Source organism: Diaporthe citri, assembly GCF_014595645.1.
Source record: "Diaporthe citri strain NFHF-8-4 chromosome Unknown scaffold_2, whole genome shotgun sequence".
Lineage (NCBI taxonomy): Eukaryota > Fungi > Ascomycota > Sordariomycetes > Diaporthales > Diaporthaceae > Diaporthe > Diaporthe citri.
The window spans coordinates 1,645,292-1,664,722 of NW_025064847.1; the positions used below are offsets into that span (position 1 = coordinate 1,645,292).

Sequence of the window (19,431 nt, forward strand, 5' to 3'; positions counted from 1 at the left end):
AGACCAAATCGGACTTCTCGTCCGACACCATAAAATCAGAGGACAATCCAGACGACTCGAGCATGCCACCCCGACGTTCTGCTGCAGCAGCCGCCGCCGCAGCCGCAGAGGCCGAGGCTGCAGGAATGATGGAGTCACCAGTCAAGACCAAGTTCCCAACCGCCCGCATCAAGCGCATAATGCAGGCCGACGAGGAGGTCGGCAAGGTTGCCCAGCAGACGCCCATCGCGGTCGGCAAGGCCCTCGAGCTGTTCATGGTGCAGCTGGTGACCAAGAGCGCCGAGGTCGCCCGCGAGAAGAACTCAAAGCGCGTCACCGCCGCCATGCTCAAGACCGTCGTCGAGGCTGACGACCAGTGGGACTTCCTGCGGGACATCGTGAGCAAGGTCGAGCACGACAAGGACGGCTCCAAGGCCAAGGCCGCCAAGACAGAGAGCAGCGATACCGAGGACGAGGTCGAGCCCAAGAAGAGGAGGGGCGGTCGCAAGAAGAAGGCCGCTTAGGAGAGGGCCGCAGGACAATTGACGAATACCTATGGATCTCGCCCACTAACCGCAACGAATTCGAAGGAGGCTGCTGTGTTGGGTGGAGGAAGTGAGCGTGTCGCGTCTCAACCAACTGCCTGCAGGGGAGCAAGACAACGACTTGCAGAACTCGAAAAGGCTCTATGCCGTTATCCTGGTTAGTCTGTCGAAGGCATCCCGGAGCTGCAGCAGGGAATTTGGCCGTGGATAGGTCGACGAGATGGATGACCCAGATCCCAGGTCAACACACGGTGTCTTACAGATACATGACCGTCTGTGGAACTGTCGCTGTGGACACGAGTCGTGAGTGGGCGGGGCAGGGGACACTCGAGGCCGCGACCAACACGAACGTCACCCTTGACTGCACGCGCCTGGCAGTGTTTTGCAACGCTCCAGTGAGACGGGCGATCGGAACAACATGTACCGTGATACAGAACATTGGCACGTCGCGAGGTAGCGGATTTGAATGAACGCCCAGAAGGCAGATGAGGCTAGCTTGCTATTAGATGTCGAGCAAACCCAGTTGAGGTTGCTAGAATTCAGGCGAGTGCAAGACGATAAATACACATTCATACACACACCACGAGAGTACCCAATACCCAGTCATATTCGAGTGCCACCGGTAGGACGCCATGCGGGAAGCCCGATGCGCTCTTCTCTCAGTTGCGGTCTGCCTATTTGGGCTGTTTCCGCAGCCACAAGTCAGACAGATGTAGTAGCACACTTACCTAGATCATCCAGGGCCTTGATTTCTCTGGCTTCGGGGCAGGTCTCACGAGGTCGGAAGCGAAACTGAGGCCAGCGATACGAAAAGGCGCTTTCCTCGTTCGTGCCACACACAGGCCAGGGAGAAGAAACGTGACATTGTCTGCATTTGACATGGTGAGACATCATGTCTCTCGGTCATGCCCCTGCGAGCTTGGGTGGATAAATACACGGAGTAGAGGTATATATACGCCGCTCCAGCCCTGTCAGTCGTGTTCCCTCGTCGGGGAGAAGAACGAAGCAGGGGTCGACGTGGGCAATCAAGTTTTTTCTCTCTCTTTTTCGCTTCCTCCTTCCCCCTCCTTCCTCTTCTTCTCGAGACCCGACCACATTACCAGAACCAAAAATTCGATGGTCCCAACGCCTTTTCAGATGCTGTTGATGGTGATAGTGTGGTTGTTGTTGTGGTGGTGATAATTAATCATGCATGTCCATACATATTGTCATGGCTCAAATTTTCATCTTCTATAGTCGTGCGGTCGGCCCTCATTGACGCCTGTTCCTCTAATATATACCCTGTGTTCGATATTGGAATGTGTCGTATCTGTAGACAAAAGTCAGTATTACCATGATTCCACCCCTTTCCTCTGCACGGCATAGTAACTCACAGTCGAGTGTAGTAGCTGCCAATAGACTTGTTGATCAGGTCCGTTTCAACAAACTGCTCCGCATCATCGGCACTCAGCTGCAGCTGGAAGCGTTGTCGTAGGTTCGTTGTCACCGTTGCAACACCGGCAGCGTAGCACGGCATCTTGGAGTCACGGCCCATCATGGCAACGAGGTCGACGATGTTGTCGGCCGATCGTCGGAGAGCTGTGACGTCGTCAGTTGTGAGCCTGTGTCTGTCTGGCTGTACGGTCCCTACCTTGAAAAGCCTGCTTGCAGAGCCGTTTGAAATCGTCCCACTCTGGGGACCCTATCCCGCCCAGAACTTCGACATACTCGTGCGTGAGTTTGAATGGTGCAGCCTCGAACCCAACGGAGCCCGGCGAGTTCGACAGCATAAAACCAAAGTCAATATGTACAATGTGGCCCTCGTTGTCGATCAGGACGTTCCCGTTGTGCCGGTCTTTCAGCTGCAACACGTATGAAATAACACTGTACGCCGCGAGCGACCTCTTGAAAGCATCGACGCCAGCCTTGTATGGCTCGCTGTCGGGTGAGCCAAAGGCTTTGGCGAAATGGTCTTTCAGCGTCGCGATTCGCCTCTTCGGGTTTGCGCCGGCCTCGGCCTGCGCCAGCGTCAAGCTGCGCTTGATAGAGTGCAGCGAGACGCCATTCGTGATCGTCTCGATGAGGCCCGAGGATTCGCCCGTCACCAAAATCCGCATTACCTTCACCCATACTCCAATCTTGGCATCGGTCCAAATCTTGTCGCAAACATCGATGAGCTGACAGGCGAAGGCCTCTTGCCTCAGGTCAGCACCAGTCTTCACAATGACGCTCATCAAGTCCCAGTTCTTCATCCAGCCGTACGGCGACGACCGTCGTATGCGCTCTTTCTTCATCTGCCAAGCTTCGCCAAAGACTGCTGCACTTGGATCGTCCCGGTCCCCTTTTTTGAAGCCCGCCAGTCTTAAAGTCGTTTTCCATTCGTTCCACGCCGGCACTCGCATTCAGGGCTGGATCAAGGTTCGTATCCTCATCGACTTCTTCGGGATTGGTCGCCGCGGTCTGGACCGTGGTCTTGGCCATGATCTGATCAAAAGTCGGCCCATGTCCGTCATCTGCCTCAAAGTTTTGTTCCTCCAGACTCTGCATGCTCGCAATAATCTTCGCACGGATTGCCGCTACCTCATGCTTCGGTCGTTTGCCACTGGTCGCATCCAATTGGGCCAGCATCTGTGAGGCAGTCCGCATATGTGTTGCCAACGCAGAAAAGTCCGGCTGATCCACCGATGTATTTCGGGGGTTCGTGTTGATGGTCATTCTCCGCAAAGAGCGACTGCTAGGGCTGCTAGAACGACTCGTTGACGTGGCTGAACTCCTGGGGGTCACCAACTCGGAACTCGTCGACACTGTTGGCGTTAGACTGGGCAGGCGCTGGGGAACTGGTTTCCTAGTTTTTACGGCCTTGCTGTCGATTGGCTTCAGCGCGGGTGACGTACCGAGATCTCCAGAGGAAGGCTCAAAAACGCTGTCAGCGGACTCCGTGGAGGGCTCTGGTATCTTTGACGTGGATATCTTTGGTCTCTCGGATAGGTCAAATATGCGTCTCCTCGATCCTTGCTCCGCCACGAGTGTTGCCAGCAGTCTCTGGTTGTCTTGCGAATCGGGGTCAAAGGTGAAGTCGTCGCGTAGGATCTCGATCATCAGTAGGTAAGGCACCTTTTCTGCGCTGTTAAGAACAGTTGCCTCTGCCGGGTTGATCCTTACGACCCTGTGATGTTTGCTCCTCGACGGAGACCCATCGGTTAAAGTTGGTGGACAGATTACGGGAATATCCACCTCCGCCCTATTCGACATTCCAGTTAGTAAATTCGACAGTTAAATTTCCCTCGATTTGTGTGACATGACAGAGGAGCATGTCTTAAGAGTAGACCTTTCAGGGTCCTACACTTCCGGGTCGCGGTAACAAGTGGGGGCATATATGGGATCACACGGTCGCCAGCCAGCGGGACATGGACAATCTGATCACTTGTGATCACCTGGTGCCAGAGTATCACCAGCTCAACCCCCGACAACAGAGGTTGAATAAGCTGATATGCCTCACTTTCTGGGGGCCCAAATACTGTTACCGCTGCCCGGCTCCTCAATCACGTCTCACAAATCACATCATAAATTTGAGGGAAATATGAGGCGCAGGAAATACTAACGGCAAGTCCTGCGCGATCAAGGCCAGCTCGGCTCGGAGAGCGCTCAGACGAGCTGCCTTCGGGACGACAACTAGCCTGTTCGAAATGTCCTCCAGCGCGGTCAGAAACTGTGTCTGACATCGGAAATAATTCTGTCTCAGAAGTCTTGCTCTCTGGACCGTCGACATATCGCTATTGCTCAACACGCCTTTGGCGCGCTCAGAATGCCGGCGGGTCAGTAGCGCATTTTCGGACGGTGGTAGACCTGCGGTCACAGGAGTCGGAGGCCTAGGCGGAAGGGGCGATTTCACTTCGGGCAGAGGAAGGGAGGCCGTGCTGAGCCTTGCATCTATAGCCTTCATATCGAGGTGACTCGTTGGTCGCTTCGGAGGTTGTCCGGGGGTAGGTACGTTCGAGCCAGAGGATGAAGTCGGTCGAGAAGGCGGGAGGTTCTGTTTCCGCGGGGTGCCTGGCGAGTCTCTAGGTGGTGAGCCCCTCGGATCTGGCGCGCTTGTAACACGGCCGCCATCTCTGGTCGTACGCCTTGCCCTGTTGGCCTGGGCGGCTGAGACGGTTTGTGCCCTGGCTATCTTGGGCTGGGTCGGTTCCAATACCACGTCGTCGATGGGCTGTGGCTTCTTGGCCTGCGCAACGGCAAGAGGGCCAGCCCAGTGGGGCAAGCCGGGAACAGCCACGCTGGACAAGATCAGACTCGCCAGGACGGTGACGGGCAGCGGGTTTTCCTTGATCTTCTCATGTCTAGCAGTATCTCCCAGCCCAAACACTATGTGTTGGACCTTGTTATAGACCCTTCGACATGTTCTGAAAGCCTCGGAGTGCGGGTTGGAAGAAAGGTCGGTCAGGTAACTCTGGAACAGCCAGAAGGCCTATAAATATGGATTAGTCGGGGAGGCCATAGCTTGTGCCGGGGCAAGGACACTGACTAGCAGAGCGCCGGAGACGGATTCCTCGCAGAGATCGAGCAAGAATTCCTCCAGTGCCATGGACTCATTGTTGACGCTGATGATGAGGTGGCACAGCTCGGGCAGGAAGAACTCGACATCCTCGTAGGGGAACTGTCGCAGCTTGTTGCAGAGGACATAGTGGATCCCGACGTGGTCGGCGTATCGACTGCGCACGACAGATGTTAGCTCGGACGGGTGCTGGGTATGGCATTGTGGCTGGCGCAGACTCTCGGGGACTATCTGGGACTCAAGGACGCTGGAGGACGTACGTGAGGTAGGAGACGGAGAGAAAGGGGTTCTGGTTGAAGACGTCGCTGTCAAAGAACCTCTGCAGGAGGTCCCACGACATTGGGTCCGCAGGTGGTCGAGAAGCAGCTTATTTTGGAAGGCTTTCGTCGACGCTGGTCGGGACGGTCGGGACGGAGGCGGAGGGCGGCGAGAGACACGGGATGCGAGGCAGTTTATCGAGTCGGAGCGGGCGCGAGGAAGGAGTGACGGGGATACAAGCCGCGAGCGCGGATTGCTTCATATAGATTCGACATGAAAGTGTTGTAGCGAGTAATGAACTTTCATGGCCGACAGCTCAGCAGGGCATGGGCAGAGAAGAGGACGTGGTCGGCGTCGTCCAGCGGCAGAGGGAAGCGTTGTGGCTGTGGTGTCGTGGTGTTATACAGCTAGTGCAGCAGCAGAGCAGCAGGGAAGGCCAATGAAGTTGGAGGCAGCCAGGCTGTATACAACCGACGAACTGTACAGTACGGTAAACTACCTTCTGCGATGGTCCGCTCCGGGGGGCGGGAAGGGTCTTGTTTGGGTGTAGTTTGACCCCTCGGCGGGAAGCTCCCCGAGGCCATCCGGCACTCTGGCATCTCTGGCAGTTCTGGCAGTCCCTGGTACCTCGCCCAGGTACCGCGCTGTGGTCTGGCACTGCAGCCCATTTGTCAACGTGCGCTTGGAGGAGCTCCCAGCCGGCCCCACCCTGCACCGGCACCTGCGCATGCACCTGCTCTCATTTGTCAGGTCAGGTACTCGGGTACAAGATACTCTACTACCACTTATTACTGCGATGCCGTATATGTGTCGCCTATTCACCGAAGCCGCTTTGGGCTGTCACATGTTCCAGTACTGTCTTCTTCGCGATATCACGCTATTGTCTCTCCAGGAGTCTGTTCAGCAGTCACGTCACCAATGATGTCGTCTCGCCCGGCAACTGACGAACAGCTTGGCAGTAGTCGAATTAAGCTCACATACTTTGGCCACGTCCGAAGTGTGCAGACAGGAGACAGGCTAGACAGTTGTGTAGACAGACTGTGAGCAATGCCAGCCAACAATGTCTCAACAATTCAGCAGCGTGTGCCCTGCAGCGGTACCAGCAATTACTCGCAACTCGAACATTCCGACACACACAGGATCATGATCGCCATCAATGGTCCTATCCGCAGGGCCCCCACCGCTATACCCCAGCCCTGTCATGGCAGACACTGACTATGCGCTCCTCTGCAAGGCTTGGCACGCTTAAGATTATCTCCAGTTTTAACCCCTTTTCTTGACATCATTCGTGAAATTCTTGCCTGCTTTTTCCTGTGCTCGAAAAAACACCTCGCGGCGGTTGACCGTCGTAGGCTGCCTTTCTTGCATGGTAGGGGACATTACCACCTGTTCAGGCCGCCCGGCGTCCCCTTTCGGTTCCAATCTGGGGTCCTCCCGTGGATCCTCCCGGCGGTGGGTACTAGCCAGGTTCAAAACACCCGAGACGGCGTGACGTGGACAGACCCAAGGGACAGGTTCACGAAGCGGTACTCGCGCAGTAGCTACCGGAAAATTTCATCTGGAGTGGTTAGTGAGGTCGCCCACAAGCCGTATGAGTCAAGACACAAGTGTCTCTGAAGACCACGCTCAAAAGTGAAGAAGCTGGGAGAGCCTGCCACTTTCCCTTTTGGTCTGACCCTATAGGATAAAACAGACTTTGCCAGGCCTTTCAACGACAAGGTCCGGATGAATGTGTCGAGAGGAGACTTAAGCAAGATGAGAGACTTCAGGGTGTCAATACTTCGCGAGACAGATTGCGGTGGTAAAAGCATGCAGGCTTGTTTCTTTGCTCTTTTTCCTTCTCAAACTTGCCTACCCAGAATCCGAAGCTCGGTCAGGATCTTAAGGCACGCGGCGGTGAAAGCGCACCTCACTTGCTCTGTAGACCAAATGACATCCCCAAACCAAGGCTTCTTCTCACGTGAGCAGACGACCAAGATGGGATTCCATCCTTTGGAAAGCGTGGGAGTTATTGGGATCAAGCACTGCTGGCAACAAGCTATGCCCTCGGTACTAGGAGGACGACGTGGAGAGATTCCGTGTCACAAGTATCTCATGAAGTTCAACATCAAACTGTCTAATATGCTGAGTGCGACTCAGTCAACATATCGAAGCTTACAGACGTGCGGGATGAGTAATACCGGTTTTTGGAGGATTCGCATACACACAGAAGCAGCTACCATGTAGAAGTGCTGGTGCGACGGCCACTTTTTTTCTGGAAGGCAACATGCCAACGCGTTTGAGTTGAAATTTCAAAGTACTCAAGCTTTGCAGGACGAAAATTGGGTTATGAGCCTCTGCCATGCCTGCTGCGTTGGATTGATCTTCTCGTATAGTACGCAGTTGTGGTATCTGGGTATGTCTTCAGCACAAGGTCAGGTCTACCTAGGAATTGTCTGGGTACTTGTAGTTGCCTGGTTAAAGCAGAGATCATGTGTGTTGTCAGTGGTCAGTGCCACATATATCTGGACTGCTGTTGATGCACTACATGAAGTCATTGAACTAAAGGCAGCCTCTTGAAAGTTTACCTAGACAATTTCTTTCATGTGAGCCAATGGCTAGCTGTTTGTGTCTTTCACTTCCCAGTAGCCAAGTCATTGCATCAGAGTTGAATTGGGCGTTTGAAAAAGAGACACCACAATTTGGGGCAACTGATGCGATTTTGTATCGAGTGCTACGGAAGTGCTTCATTGAATGGTATTGTTCGGTTAAAAGCACAAGTACAATGACCAAAACCTTCTCTGTCATCCAAACTTCACAGGAGCTCTTTCAGTGCCGGCATTGTACTTTTTTACACTCCGTCTCCGTTCTCTTGACTGACTGGAGCTGCAGTGGAATCGCTGCCTTGCAAGTCAAGGGAAATCAATCTGAAAGTGATGCTTGCTTTTGCCAATCGGTGTCGCTTGCTCCTTCCTCGATCTTGACCACCTTTCCTCGTTTTCTTGTCCACAAACCACACTCGACGACCTCGTCCATTTTCCCACTCCAAACTCGACAGCAAATTCCTTCTTCTTCGACTGTCAAGATCAGTTCCCTCCGCGGCATTCGTGACGCGCTCCTTCAGTACAAATCTCAAACAACTCTATCATCGAAACACAGACCGCCCAAAATGCCTGAGCCAGTCTACTCACCCTCCTACGACTCGCCAGAGCCCGAGGCATCCCGTGCCTTCTGGAAATGGAACCACTTCGAAGTTCGTACCCTGGTCTGCCTGATTATCAAGGGCGAGCACAAGATTTCCAAGGACCCCATGGACCTCACCGACAAGCTCAACCGCGCCCTCAACCCTGCCTCCTCGGGCACCCAGCCTGCCTACAGCCGCGACGTCCCCCACGCCGAGGTCCAGGCGATGCTGAAGCGCATTCTCTCGAAGAAGTCGCACGCGGTGGACTTGTCCGATCGCAACTATAGCGCTCCAGTCACACGCGCAAAGATAAACGCCTTCATGCGCAACCTGGACTTCAATGGCAGCAAGGACGAGTGGGAAGAGGGCAGGGACAAGGTGGTCAGGGTGGAGACCCAGAAGAGACTGGTGCGGTTCATGGTCAGGAAGCAGGGCGGTCGACCTAGCCCTCGGTTACGGGACGAGAGAGACAGGCGGAGGATGCTTCTTCGCGATCCAAGGGCGAAGAGACTTTTGCGTGGTTGGGGCATCGGCGCCAGTTTCTGGGATGATAGTGAGTACTTTCTTCCGCTGATCCTCAGGTCCTCGGGCAAGTGCGCTGACTCTCACTTAGGAACCAATGGCGCGGACCACACGGTGAGCGCAAACAAAGACAGAGACTCTTCATCTGCGACTGTCAATCCTGCCAGGCCACCCTACCATACCGACAAGGCCATCCATGCCTGCCGGCGGTTTCGTCAACATTCCCAACACGCCCAACTCAGTGGCAATGTGGGCCGGAGGTTTTGCTTCCTCGGCAGCGACACCATTGGTGGGTGCGATGGTGCCGCCGTCCACGCCACACATGCGCGGCCCAGATGTTGCCCAGCAAGCCACCATGCTCGACTACGGAAGCTACGGAGGGTTTGGTAGCCTGACCGACCCGCAGCAGCAGCCCTATCAGTGGACTGGAACAGAGCAGAACAGGGCTTGGGGCGGAAGTGGCGCACCGGCAGGTGACCAGCGACACCCCAGCCGCAGCCAGCATGCAGGCCGCGGATTCTAGGAGCCCGGACATGTCGGTTGCCGAGAACTTGATGGTAGTGTTTGCAGTTTTTGCAAGCAAGGTTACACAGAAGGCTCGCATACTCAAAATCCAGAACATCACCCAGGCTAACAATACGGATGCTCGTGAGGGAGCATTGCTCAGTTTGGAAGGGATTCGATAGAAGCAATAAGAGAGGCTTCATAAATAGATGAGGCAGCTGCGGCACCCCTCTCCAAAGCCCTGAACCTATCAATTTGATATTCTCGTACACAGTATCTTGATTGTTTCATGTGATTTGTCAAGCCGTACTGTACGCCAACTTATTCATCCTTGTAGATCATACAGTGCCACCCGAAGCAGCGAGATGGACCAGACACAAACCCACGTCTCCAGGAGACAATGATGATCTGAAGTAAGAAGTCTCAGCTCAGCCCTCAAAATCGGCTTGAACTGAAGGTAGGGTGAAGTATTTAGATAGAATAAGTTCAGAGGTGCGAATTATACCCACACATAATGCTGACCAAAATATGGGAGCCAAGAAGAAAACCGGTCTACGGATCTCGTAATACACCCCAAGCCTTTCGTGTACCAACTTGCCCTTGTAAGAATCCCGTACATTACCATCGTATTTGAGCGACTTCCAGATTATTCGACATTGTAATGAGAGGGAAGAAAGGAAACCCACTTCTCATAAAGACCCAGTTCCCAAAACAACAAGGTGCTCAAGCAAGCGTGAAGAAGGACCCGGCCGGCCCAACATTAGTCACCACAACCTCGAACAGCGGCAGCTCGCCCACGCCCGCGCCCGCCCTGCCGCCGCCCGCGACGCTCGCGCACAGCCGGCTCAGGTCGTCCTCCCCGTACGTGGTGAGGTCGTAGCTCTCGCCGCCGGCGCCGCCCCCGGTGCCGAAGACGACGCGCGTGACGTTGGCGCGCAGGTGCCTGTCCGCGGGAGGGCCCGCCACGCCGTTGCCGTTGCCGTCCGCCTTGAACGGCGGCGGCGGGGTCCCGAGAACGTGCCTGAACAGCGAGGGGTTGTACTCGACGTATCTCAGCGCCGCGGCCCGCACGTGCGCCCGCGTCGGCGGCGTGCGCACAACCATGCGCTGCTCGCTTACGTCGCCCGTCCCCGGCACGCGCGACTTGATGCACAGCCGGTAGTCGAGGGCGGCCGGGAACTGGGCGGCGGCTGCTGGCGCTGGAGGAGCCGGAGCCGGTTGGGCCGGGGCCGGGGACGGGGACGGGGACGGGGGCTTGTTGGGCCCGACCCCGTGAGTGGGCGTGGACGATACTGAGGTTGATTGGGACGGGGCCGACGGGGGTGGCGCGCGCGCGGTGGTTGGGTGGGTGTTGTGACCGTTGGACATCGGAGGCGAGGATGTTGGGGATGATCCGGCGCTGCTGTTTCCGTTGAGGTTGGCGTTGGTGAAGGTATACTTCACCTGAGGCTGTTGTGGTAGAGCATTGGGTGGTGGAGGCGGGACCATTCTTCCAGTCTGTGGCAATGGTGGGGCTTGGATGTGGACATCTGCGATGGATGGGGCCTCATGCCACCCATTGGGACGTGGTCCGAGTATACAGGATGTCCCACGTTCCCGGCCATGACAGGCGGGGGCATTGGAGCTCCCGGTGCAGCTCTCCAGGTTCCAGGTTGTACCTGTCCCGGGGCGGCCGGTGGTGGCGCCGACCCAGGGGGGACATGGCGACCGATGGGGATACCAGCCTTGGGGTTGAGCATTCCCACGGGGCTGGAGCGGCGGCGCTGAACGGGGAAACTGTGCTGGGGTGCGTGGTGTGGTCCTCGCGGCTGGCCTTCATGCGGGAAGTCCGGGTCGTCCCGTCTCGGTGAGCGAGAAGAGCGTCTCACCCACTTGGGGCTCATGCGGGAGTTGCGCGAGGTGTGGGTGCCTCTCGCCCTGTCATAGCCGCCAGCGCAGACCTCACTCTCTGTCATGCTCTCGTAGGCAGACTCGGCGTCGAAAGACAGGGCGGAATCCCCTAGGTCCTTGTCCAGGTCGCCGTCCATGACTTCAGACGCTGACGAGACAGAAGAGACCCCGTCATCGTCATCATCGACCACAATGCTAACCTTCTTGGAGCAGGGAGGGAGTTCGAAGCCATTGGCGGTGATGTAGTTCTGCACCGCATCCGCAGACTTGACCAGAAGCAGCTCGTATGCTTTCTGAACCGTCTCCGCGCTCTCAGAGGACAGCAGCGCGTCCCTTTGGCCGCCCTTCTCAGCCCGTATGACCACTGCCTTGAAGTTCCCCAGGGGCTCACGGGTGAGGATGACGCCTATGTGGGCATCCCGAGCAGAGAAGAAGGAGCAGTTATCTATGAATAGGATGTGTGAGTACCCAGTCTGAAAAGTACCAAGACGGAGCAAATGTGCAGGACTGCATGTGCAGCTTAGCAAGAAAGACGACATATACAAGGCTGGCTTACCAACTATCTGCTCGCGATATCCGCCCATCGTCTGTGTCCAGGTTCCACTCGTCGCCATGATAGTCCCACAAGGTGCCGAAGGCTGGGTCGAAGTTGCTGGATAGTGAGAGCAGAGGATGCACTGGGGAGAACGGAGGGTCATGGGGCGTAGGAAGCACAGACAATTGCGCCTGAGGACGAGAGGACGAGTGATTCAATTGAGGCTCCCGCAACGCAGGAGACGAAGAATGAGCACATTGTGTCCTTATATACCAGGTGCAAAGCTGAGAGTATGGTTCCACGACAGAATCGAGCCATGCCAACACAAGTACTGCGGCAGCTCTTCCCGCCTCGTTTTCCCTGATAGGCTCAAAAAAGACTTGCCAACCCGGACATGTAGCATACCGAAAATAACACCAAAACAGCGCCTCGGACGGATACTCACATGGGCGTGACAAAGTGGCCCTCAAGTCCGCGGAATCCCGCACGTGGTCCAGGCTGGAAAACCGCAGGCGGGTTTGCTTCCTACTGTAGAAGCACACGAGCCGGTGGGAGCTGCGAGGAGGCTTGGCCGCGGCCACTGCAGCAACCCCCAATGCAACTTAACTCCAACCTGGGACGACACAGCCGTTTGTGATACAGACCAAGGACCAGCCCCAGCTCTCCTGACTGCCTCCCTCCTCTGTTCCGCAGTCGTGCTCGCTAAGCCACCGGGCTGGTCAAGCGGTGACGCGGAATCAACAGGGCGGCTGCATTCTGGACGACGTTCGATTTGCACCAACGCAGTCTCGGCCCATCTCGAGTGTCTCGTCCACCAGTCTCACCAACGCCAGAGCGGTCGAAGCGTTGTGCTGTCGTCGTTACGTGTAGCCTCCAAGCCTGGCTCGCGTCACTCTTGTGGCAGAGACACTGGTCCTCTTGTGTCGCCCGAGACGAGGACTACCGGGCGGCTGCTACCCAGACGTTCCAACGGAAATCCGGAGTACCTGGAGATGTTGTCCTCAACCGTTGAAATCTTGCAAAACTGTAAGAATCATCTGATTGGGTTGCCTTGGTAAGATAGTGTCCGTCGCATGCATTAGATTCCCGTTTGTGCGGGTGTGAAGCAAGGAGATTGCCATCGTTCGGCGACCGATTTCCTGAGTGGTCAATTGGGAGTACGAGCAAGGCAGTGCCCGGCACATATTCCAGACAAGGCAGGATTGACCCGTCCAGCCGCCTCATTAACGCGCGAGGCTGCAATACCTGCCGAGCAGTGATAGTGGCAAACAATTCCGCTGATCGACAAGCAGTGTTATGTCGTATTGGCTGATTGTGTCTTGACTTTCCTTTTTCTCTCGCTCGGTGCGGCTGCTGATCCTTGCTGCCCTGCACCTTGCAGCCCTACCAATCCTGAGTAGCTCACCCAACCGTCAACCTCTCCAACCTATCTTGTAGGGCATCTACAAGAGCAGTCTCCCTGTCCAAGAGACTTCTGACCTGGGATACCTTGGCCTTCCTGAGCTCAGAGGGTATCCTGAGGCTCACTACAGAAGACGCTGGGCTACTCTCCGAATTACCATCACCTGCCCTCTCCTTGCCCTCCAAGCCTGCCACCTGCCCTGCCAGCTCGTCCTTGAGGCTCCTGATCTCCTGGATACGATCCACTGGTCGTTGTGACTTGGGCGCACCGGCAACCACTATTGCCCCCATGTCGCTTTCGCCAGACTCCGACAGACTCTGCTCGACTGTCTTGACCTCCTCTACCCACGCCTTTTCCTTGTCACTGAGTTCGCGGGGCGTCTTCTGCTGGATCTTCCTCCTCAGGTTCTCGAACCTCTGCATCAGCTCTTCCTGTTTCTTTCGTCGCGCAAACACAGCCCGAGTGAGGCGTGTATCGTCCGACTCTGTTCCCTCGTCTCCGCCCGTGACCCTGTCGATCCTACTCTTTAGCTCATTGGCCTTGACAATCTGGTCCTTCAGCTCCGTCCGCAAAGCATCGCATCTGCGGAACAGCTCTGAGACTGCCTCATTAAGACGCCCAGACTCCGTGCTGATGATTTGATGCGCGTTGGAGAACACCTTGAGCGTAGCTGGCGACAGGCGGATTTGCTGCTGCATCAGGGCGACATGCCTGCTTGTCATCAGCAGTTGCTGCATCTTATGCAAGTTTGATGATTGGTCAAAGACTGCAGAGGGCTGGTAGGCAGGTCGTGGTGTGAACATCTCCATTGGGACTTTCTGCTCTGGCGTGGGCTCGTAGAACGGCGTAGGGGAAGATGACGATTTGATCGGTGGGAGTTCATCTCCAGGCGTTTCGAGTTGTAGGGCTAGCGGATCAGAGGGCGTGGCTGAAAGAACGAAATAGCCAAGGTCGGGGTCGCGGATGGCGACACAAGCAGCCAGGGAGTTGCCGGGCGGCCGCTCGACGTAGATTCTTGCGAAGGCCGATTTTCCGCTTGCAATCAAGCCGATTCTGAAATCCGACCCAGCCTCTGACTCCGCGTTCAACTCGCTTTCGAGCCGGAACACCCACGGAGACAAAGACACATTAGTAATACCGGAGTTGTGCGTGATGAAAAAGGAGTACCGAGAAGTCGCATCGTCGCTGAAGACGGGCCAGCACTCAGGCGTCACCTCAGACAACGCAAGGACGTCCAGCGTCTCGTATGTCAGCAGCGAGGGCAAGCCGTCGACGTCAGTGAGCACGCTGGCTTTCGATTTGACACGGGGTGGCAGCCACTTTGCCTCGACACCATTCAGATCCAGACAGATTCTGACTTGTCCACTTGTAGATAGAAGACAAATCACCGTCAATGACAGGCCCTCCTGTTCATTTTCGTCAAGTTCCAAGACCTCATCCTCTCCCAGCATTAGATCGTCGGTCTCCATTTTCTGGCCAATGACGTAGATATCGGAGAGCTCCATATCAAGGTCATCCTGTTCGTCTTCGTTTGGGTCCATGTCAAAACTGAAAGGTCCTTGGAGCCTGGGTATCAATCCTGGGTGTGTTGGGCGTCGGTACACCTCGATTGGTGGTTCTCCAAGGGATTCCTGAAGAATCTTGGGCTCCTGGTTATCTAGATCAGACATCCACTCGAGTTGCTGCTGTGCAAGTAGCTTGTCCTGTGGAGACACCTCGGGGTCGTCCTGGATGGCTGCCAGCTTGGCCACGATCGAGACGGACAGGGAAGGAACAAGAGTAGGAGGCGGGGCCCAGAGCTCTGGAAGAAGTGGGCATAACGCGTAGACGTCGCCTCCCCTCATGGCGATGTACAGAGTCATTGAAGACCAAAGCCCAGAGCCCCTGGCAGCGAAAGATGCAGCCGCCACCTCCATGTCGAACATGTCGGGAGAGAAGGAGGTATTTGTCGCCGTCGTGGATGCTGTGAAGTCCTGATCCAGAGTGACGCCATTGGCCAATTTCTTCAGATCGACGGACAGCGTTGGAGCGTCAAATGACCACCGATCGGCGGGGGAGACTTCCCAGACTCGAACGACAGCATCCTCCGTGACTGTGACAAGTGACGTGCCTTTGACACCCAGAGGATGCCATATCGCGGACATAACCGCGGGTTTTGATGTGACGTGAGTCGTTGGTCCCAGCGTGAAGAACTTCGGTTTCAGAGGGGTGCTGTCCGGCGCGGTGAGATGTGAGGAGTCGGGAAGAACGCAGATATGTACGGTGTGGGCTGTCAAAACTGCCAGGTAGTTCGAGTTGGGCGAGACGACGATTTGTCTGATCTCATCGGCCACAGGAGTCTTGATAATCTGCAAGTACTGTCAGCGCGGCGCCCAGTCGCAGGTGAACGCCAAGTCTCCAGCGATATCTACTCGCTCCAACTTACCCTGTAGCCCTCAGCAGGTCTGCCGTCTGAGCCTTCGGTGTCGTTTCGTGCCTCATCGTAGATAGAGAAAGAGCCGTTTGAATCCTCCCTCTTAATGCGAGTACTGGCTCCCATCTCCGCCCAGGACTCCTTCAGGTACACCAAGTCGCCCCATCGTATCTCTCGGTTGACTGCCACAAAGACCTCGGTACCACGGCGTGCGATGGTTCGTCGCGGACCAGGTCTCGCCCTCTTGTTGGACGAGTAGGGGGAGAAAACGGATGCATCGAGGTCTTCTGAGGTAGCCTTGAACAGAGTGTGCCCTGGAGCTGGCTTGCTCAGCCAGCTCGGGGTGTACGATTTGACCTTGATGTTTGACATGTTTTGCGACCCAGGCCACTGCTCCTGGAGGGTAGCAATGCTAGCAAAATGGGCTGCCGGCTGCGGTGATTTGATTCATGCGGTATGTCGTCGACAGAGTTGGAAGGTTGGCCAGGTTTGGATCGGGAAAAAGGTCGGCGAAGACGAAGGTGAAAGAAGCAGAGCCCAACCCAACAAACGTGCAGGCAAGGAAGGCGGCAGGGGAAGCTTCACTTGACATTTTTAGCGCGTCCTTTGAGCTTCCTACCCGCGCCTGGGCAACCTGGAGCATCCGATTGGGACCCACCCCCGGACCTGCAGCTGCAGCGGTCTTCAACTTACACCAGAAGAGCAATTGCAATCCGTCCAGTGGATCGATTCCTCGCCATCCGCCACATTAACGACAACATGAGACCACACGTCCGAAACACGGTCGATCGGCTCGACAGGCCAAGTGCCTATTACACCAGTCGGGCAAGTCTTTCCTCCTTTTTCCGCGCCACGAATTCGCAGCTAACATTTACTCTCCTGGGCCACAGTTCAACAAGCGCGGCCGTCGCAACGACCGCGGCGATGAGCACAACGGCGACGGCGAGCCCGAACAGCCCCCAGAGGACCCCCTCGCGAACGCGACCACGCTATACGTGGGCAACCTGTCGTTCTACACCACCGAGGAGCAGGTTTACGAGCTCTTCTCCAAGTGCGGCGAGATAAAGCGGCTGGTCATGGGGCTGGACCGGTTCAACAAGACGCCATGCGGCTTCTGCTTCGTCGAGTACTACACGCACCAGGATGCGCTGGACTGCATGAAGTACATCGGCGGCACGAAGCTGGACGAGCGCATCATTCGGACTGACCTGGACCCCGGTTTCGAGGAGGGCAGGCAGTACGGCCGTGGCAAGTCTGGCGGACAGGTACGTGCATCCGCAGCAGGTTCTTCGCCGAGCGCATCGCTGACCGAATCATCGCAGGTGAGAGACGAGTACAGAGAAGAGTTCGACGAGGGCAGAGGTGGCTTGGGCAGGGCTCTGCAAGGAAGAGAACGCAGCCTGGAGAACGACGATTACGGCCGCCTTGCTTAGGAGGCAATATGACCGAATGATTGAGCCAGACGAGCCCCAACGATATGAGAATACCTGGGGCTTCCCCGAAAAAGCGAGATTGGGTGAGGATATCAATGGTCATCGAGTATGGCAAGCATTCTTCAGGGCATTGCAGGATCCGCCTCAGAACCGTAGGTTCAACTTGCTTATCCCAAAGGGTAGGATCCCACAGGCTGGCTTCCCACAGGAGGACTGGTTAACGATGCAGATCACATTGATTCAGGAATGGCCAGGCGCGAGGCGCATTATTGGACGCAGAGCAGTGCCTTTCATCATGAATCTGGACTGTCTGCTTTTGCTAGACGTATCTACACAATGCTGATTCCGTCCAACCACAATCATGTTCTTACAAATCCATGTCAAGACTTTGCATGGTATCGCCAGAGCCGACGCCGCACATGCCGTGTTCTCTTCACCCTGAGACCACTGCTCATTCTCGAAGAAGCTCGCGAGGGCCTATATCCTCCTACCTTGTATCGGCGCGTCTGAGTTGCGTGCCGTCCCTAATTCGCTATCGCATGCTCGTATGCTTTGTGGCCAACCCCGGATGGACGCCGTAATCGACCATATAGAACGTAGCGTCTTGGTTGGCAGCACGTCGATCCCCAACGTTCTGAAGTGACCATATCGTCGAGTGCATCCGTCTAGTATCCAGGAGGATTGAGCCGCTGAGATACTCTCGTCCACTTGGGCAACTCTGCAAGCACACTCAAGTCAGTCAAAGGAAGAGCCCATTGCACACGGACTGCATTCCAAACTCCCAGTGAATCCCCTGGCACGACATACTGTGTATCCCCTTCCGGTACCTCTTCTCCTTGCGGTCGAAGATGGTGTACTTGTCCTTGGCCCGCATCTCCTCCTCCTTGGGCATCTCAGCCTTCCACCGCTCCACCGACTTGGTGGTCTCGCCCTTCTTTGCCAGCGCGCTGTCGAGCGTCGCCACCACCGAGTCGACCGCCCGGAGGCGGAGCCGCTGCCGCCGCTTCTGGAACTTGGACAGCCGCCAGGGGGTCTTCCATAGCAGGCCGCTGCTTAATGGGTTTGTGAATCTGAAGGCCCCGAACATGGCTGCTGTTGGGGTTGTGCGGTCGTGTGGGTGGGGTGGTTCGACACGACAGTTGCTGGGCGTTGTCGGCGTTGGAAGTTGGGAATTTTGATGATTGATCGCGCGCCGGCCGGGGATGGGCTGCTTGGATGGCCAAAAGAATGGAGCTAGCACCCTGTTGCTGTACGCAGTTTGGGGTGGGCCCAATCGGCAGGTACCGTGACTGTGGGGGGTTCCCTGCGGCCGGCCCACCTCACGCCGCAAGCTGGGAGGACCGATGATGGGCAAAGGCACTCCCATTCCGATCCTCAGTCCGTCCAGCCAAAGGTGTGTTCTCAGAGAGAAGCACGACCGTAGGAGAGGAGAGCCAGAAACCCTACCAGATGATCGATCGATAACAGAACCATGTCCTACTACTTTGCCATCATCGGCACCCAAGACAACCCCCTCTTCGAGCACGAGTTCGGCACCTCCAAGCAGGGCGGCGATGGGCAGTCGCGCTTCTCGGACCAGGCCCGCCACCTGAACCAGTTCATCCTGCACAGCGCCCTGGACGTCGTCGAGGAGGTGCAGTGGAACAACGGACAGTTGTATGTACAGATCGAACACCCAAAGACGACAGCCTCTTCCCTCATCGCACATGGCATGCCCCTGGCATGCCCTGTCCCGTCCTATCTACGCACGCATACATGCTGAGCGAGCCCCCGGCTAACCCTGTCCTCTCACCGGCCTAGCAGGTACCTCAAGGTGATCGACAAGTTCTTCAACAACTACATCTCGTGCTTCGTGACGGGCGCCAACGTCAAGTTCCTGCTTCTGCACCAGCCCTTCGGCGGCTCCTCCTCGTCCGGCTCCTCGCGCTCGTCCACCTCCATCGCCGCGAACCCCACCAGCGCCGCGACCGAGGAGGCCATCAAGAGCTTCTTCCTCGAGGTCTACGAGAACTGGGTCAAGGCCGTCATGAACCCCTTCTACAAGGTCAACATGGAGGTCAAGAGCCCTATATTCAGGCAGCGGGTCTTTGCCGCTGGGAGGAAGTACTTGTAGGCGCATGGGGTTGGTCGGTCACGGGGTGTTGATGACAAGTGCTACGTGGAGTTTGTCGGATGAGCAGGCGCTGAGCTAGGCGCACGGCATTGATCAAGGAATAGACATGAGGGAGTCCTTGGGCCTGGGGTCACCATGGA

At 56.2% G+C, this 19,431-nt stretch overlaps 9 protein-coding genes across 9 annotated transcripts; 4 read left to right on the forward strand and 5 right to left on the reverse strand.

The window, feature by feature from the left end:
• Positions 1-62: 62 nt before the first annotated feature.
• INS49_006076 (uncharacterized protein) lies at positions 63-503 on the forward strand (the record flags this gene model as incomplete). Its single annotated transcript, XM_043166851.1, has 1 exon — positions 63-503. One exon carries the CDS (start codon positions 63-65, stop codon positions 501-503), a length of 441 nt encoding a protein of 146 aa, XP_043027995.1.
• A 1,290-nt stretch (positions 504-1,793) lies between these two features.
• On the reverse strand, positions 1,794-2,797 carry INS49_006077 (uncharacterized protein; the record flags this gene model as incomplete). Its single annotated transcript, XM_043166852.1, has 3 exons — positions 1,794-1,833; positions 1,898-2,102; positions 2,155-2,797. 3 exons carry the CDS (start codon positions 2,795-2,797, stop codon positions 1,794-1,796), a joined length of 888 nt encoding a protein of 295 aa, XP_043027996.1.
• Positions 2,798-3,246: 449 nt separating this feature from the next.
• On the reverse strand, positions 3,247-5,398 carry INS49_006078 (uncharacterized protein; the record flags this gene model as incomplete). Its single annotated transcript, XM_043166853.1, has 5 exons — positions 3,247-3,332; positions 3,398-3,622; positions 4,626-4,971; positions 5,029-5,215; positions 5,319-5,398. The coding sequence occupies 5 exons, from the start codon at positions 5,396-5,398 to the stop codon at positions 3,247-3,249; spliced, it is 924 nt and encodes a 307-aa protein (XP_043027997.1).
• Positions 5,399-8,464: 3,066 nt separating this feature from the next.
• INS49_006079 (uncharacterized protein) lies at positions 8,465-9,524 on the forward strand (the record flags this gene model as incomplete). Its single annotated transcript, XM_043166854.1, has 3 exons — positions 8,465-9,032; positions 9,093-9,115; positions 9,348-9,524. 3 exons carry the CDS (start codon positions 8,465-8,467, stop codon positions 9,522-9,524), a joined length of 768 nt encoding a protein of 255 aa, XP_043027998.1.
• A 704-nt stretch (positions 9,525-10,228) lies between these two features.
• INS49_006080 (uncharacterized protein) lies at positions 10,229-12,009 on the reverse strand (the record flags this gene model as incomplete). The annotated part of the gene is made up of 3 exons (XM_043166855.1): positions 10,229-10,954; positions 11,086-11,840; positions 11,952-12,009. 3 exons carry the CDS (start codon positions 12,007-12,009, stop codon positions 10,229-10,231), a joined length of 1,539 nt encoding a protein of 512 aa, XP_043027999.1.
• A 1,322-nt stretch (positions 12,010-13,331) lies between these two features.
• On the reverse strand, positions 13,332-16,117 carry INS49_006081 (uncharacterized protein; the record flags this gene model as incomplete). Its single annotated transcript, XM_043166856.1, has 2 exons — positions 13,332-15,680; positions 15,758-16,117. The coding sequence occupies 2 exons, from the start codon at positions 16,115-16,117 to the stop codon at positions 13,332-13,334; spliced, it is 2,709 nt and encodes a 902-aa protein (XP_043028000.1).
• A 387-nt stretch (positions 16,118-16,504) lies between these two features.
• Positions 16,505-17,178, forward strand: INS49_006082 (uncharacterized protein; the record flags this gene model as incomplete). Its single annotated transcript, XM_043166857.1, has 3 exons — positions 16,505-16,528; positions 16,636-17,010; positions 17,068-17,178. 3 exons carry the CDS (start codon positions 16,505-16,507, stop codon positions 17,176-17,178), a joined length of 510 nt encoding a protein of 169 aa, XP_043028001.1.
• Positions 17,179-17,843: 665 nt separating this feature from the next.
• Positions 17,844-18,265, reverse strand: INS49_006083 (uncharacterized protein; the record flags this gene model as incomplete). Its single annotated transcript, XM_043166858.1, has 2 exons — positions 17,844-17,896; positions 17,986-18,265. The coding sequence occupies 2 exons, from the start codon at positions 18,263-18,265 to the stop codon at positions 17,844-17,846; spliced, it is 333 nt and encodes a 110-aa protein (XP_043028002.1).
• Positions 18,266-18,649: 384 nt separating this feature from the next.
• On the forward strand, positions 18,650-19,291 carry INS49_006084 (uncharacterized protein; the record flags this gene model as incomplete). The annotated part of the gene is made up of 2 exons (XM_043166859.1): positions 18,650-18,834; positions 18,982-19,291. 2 exons carry the CDS (start codon positions 18,650-18,652, stop codon positions 19,289-19,291), a joined length of 495 nt encoding a protein of 164 aa, XP_043028003.1.
• Positions 19,292-19,431: the final 140 nt, after the last annotated feature.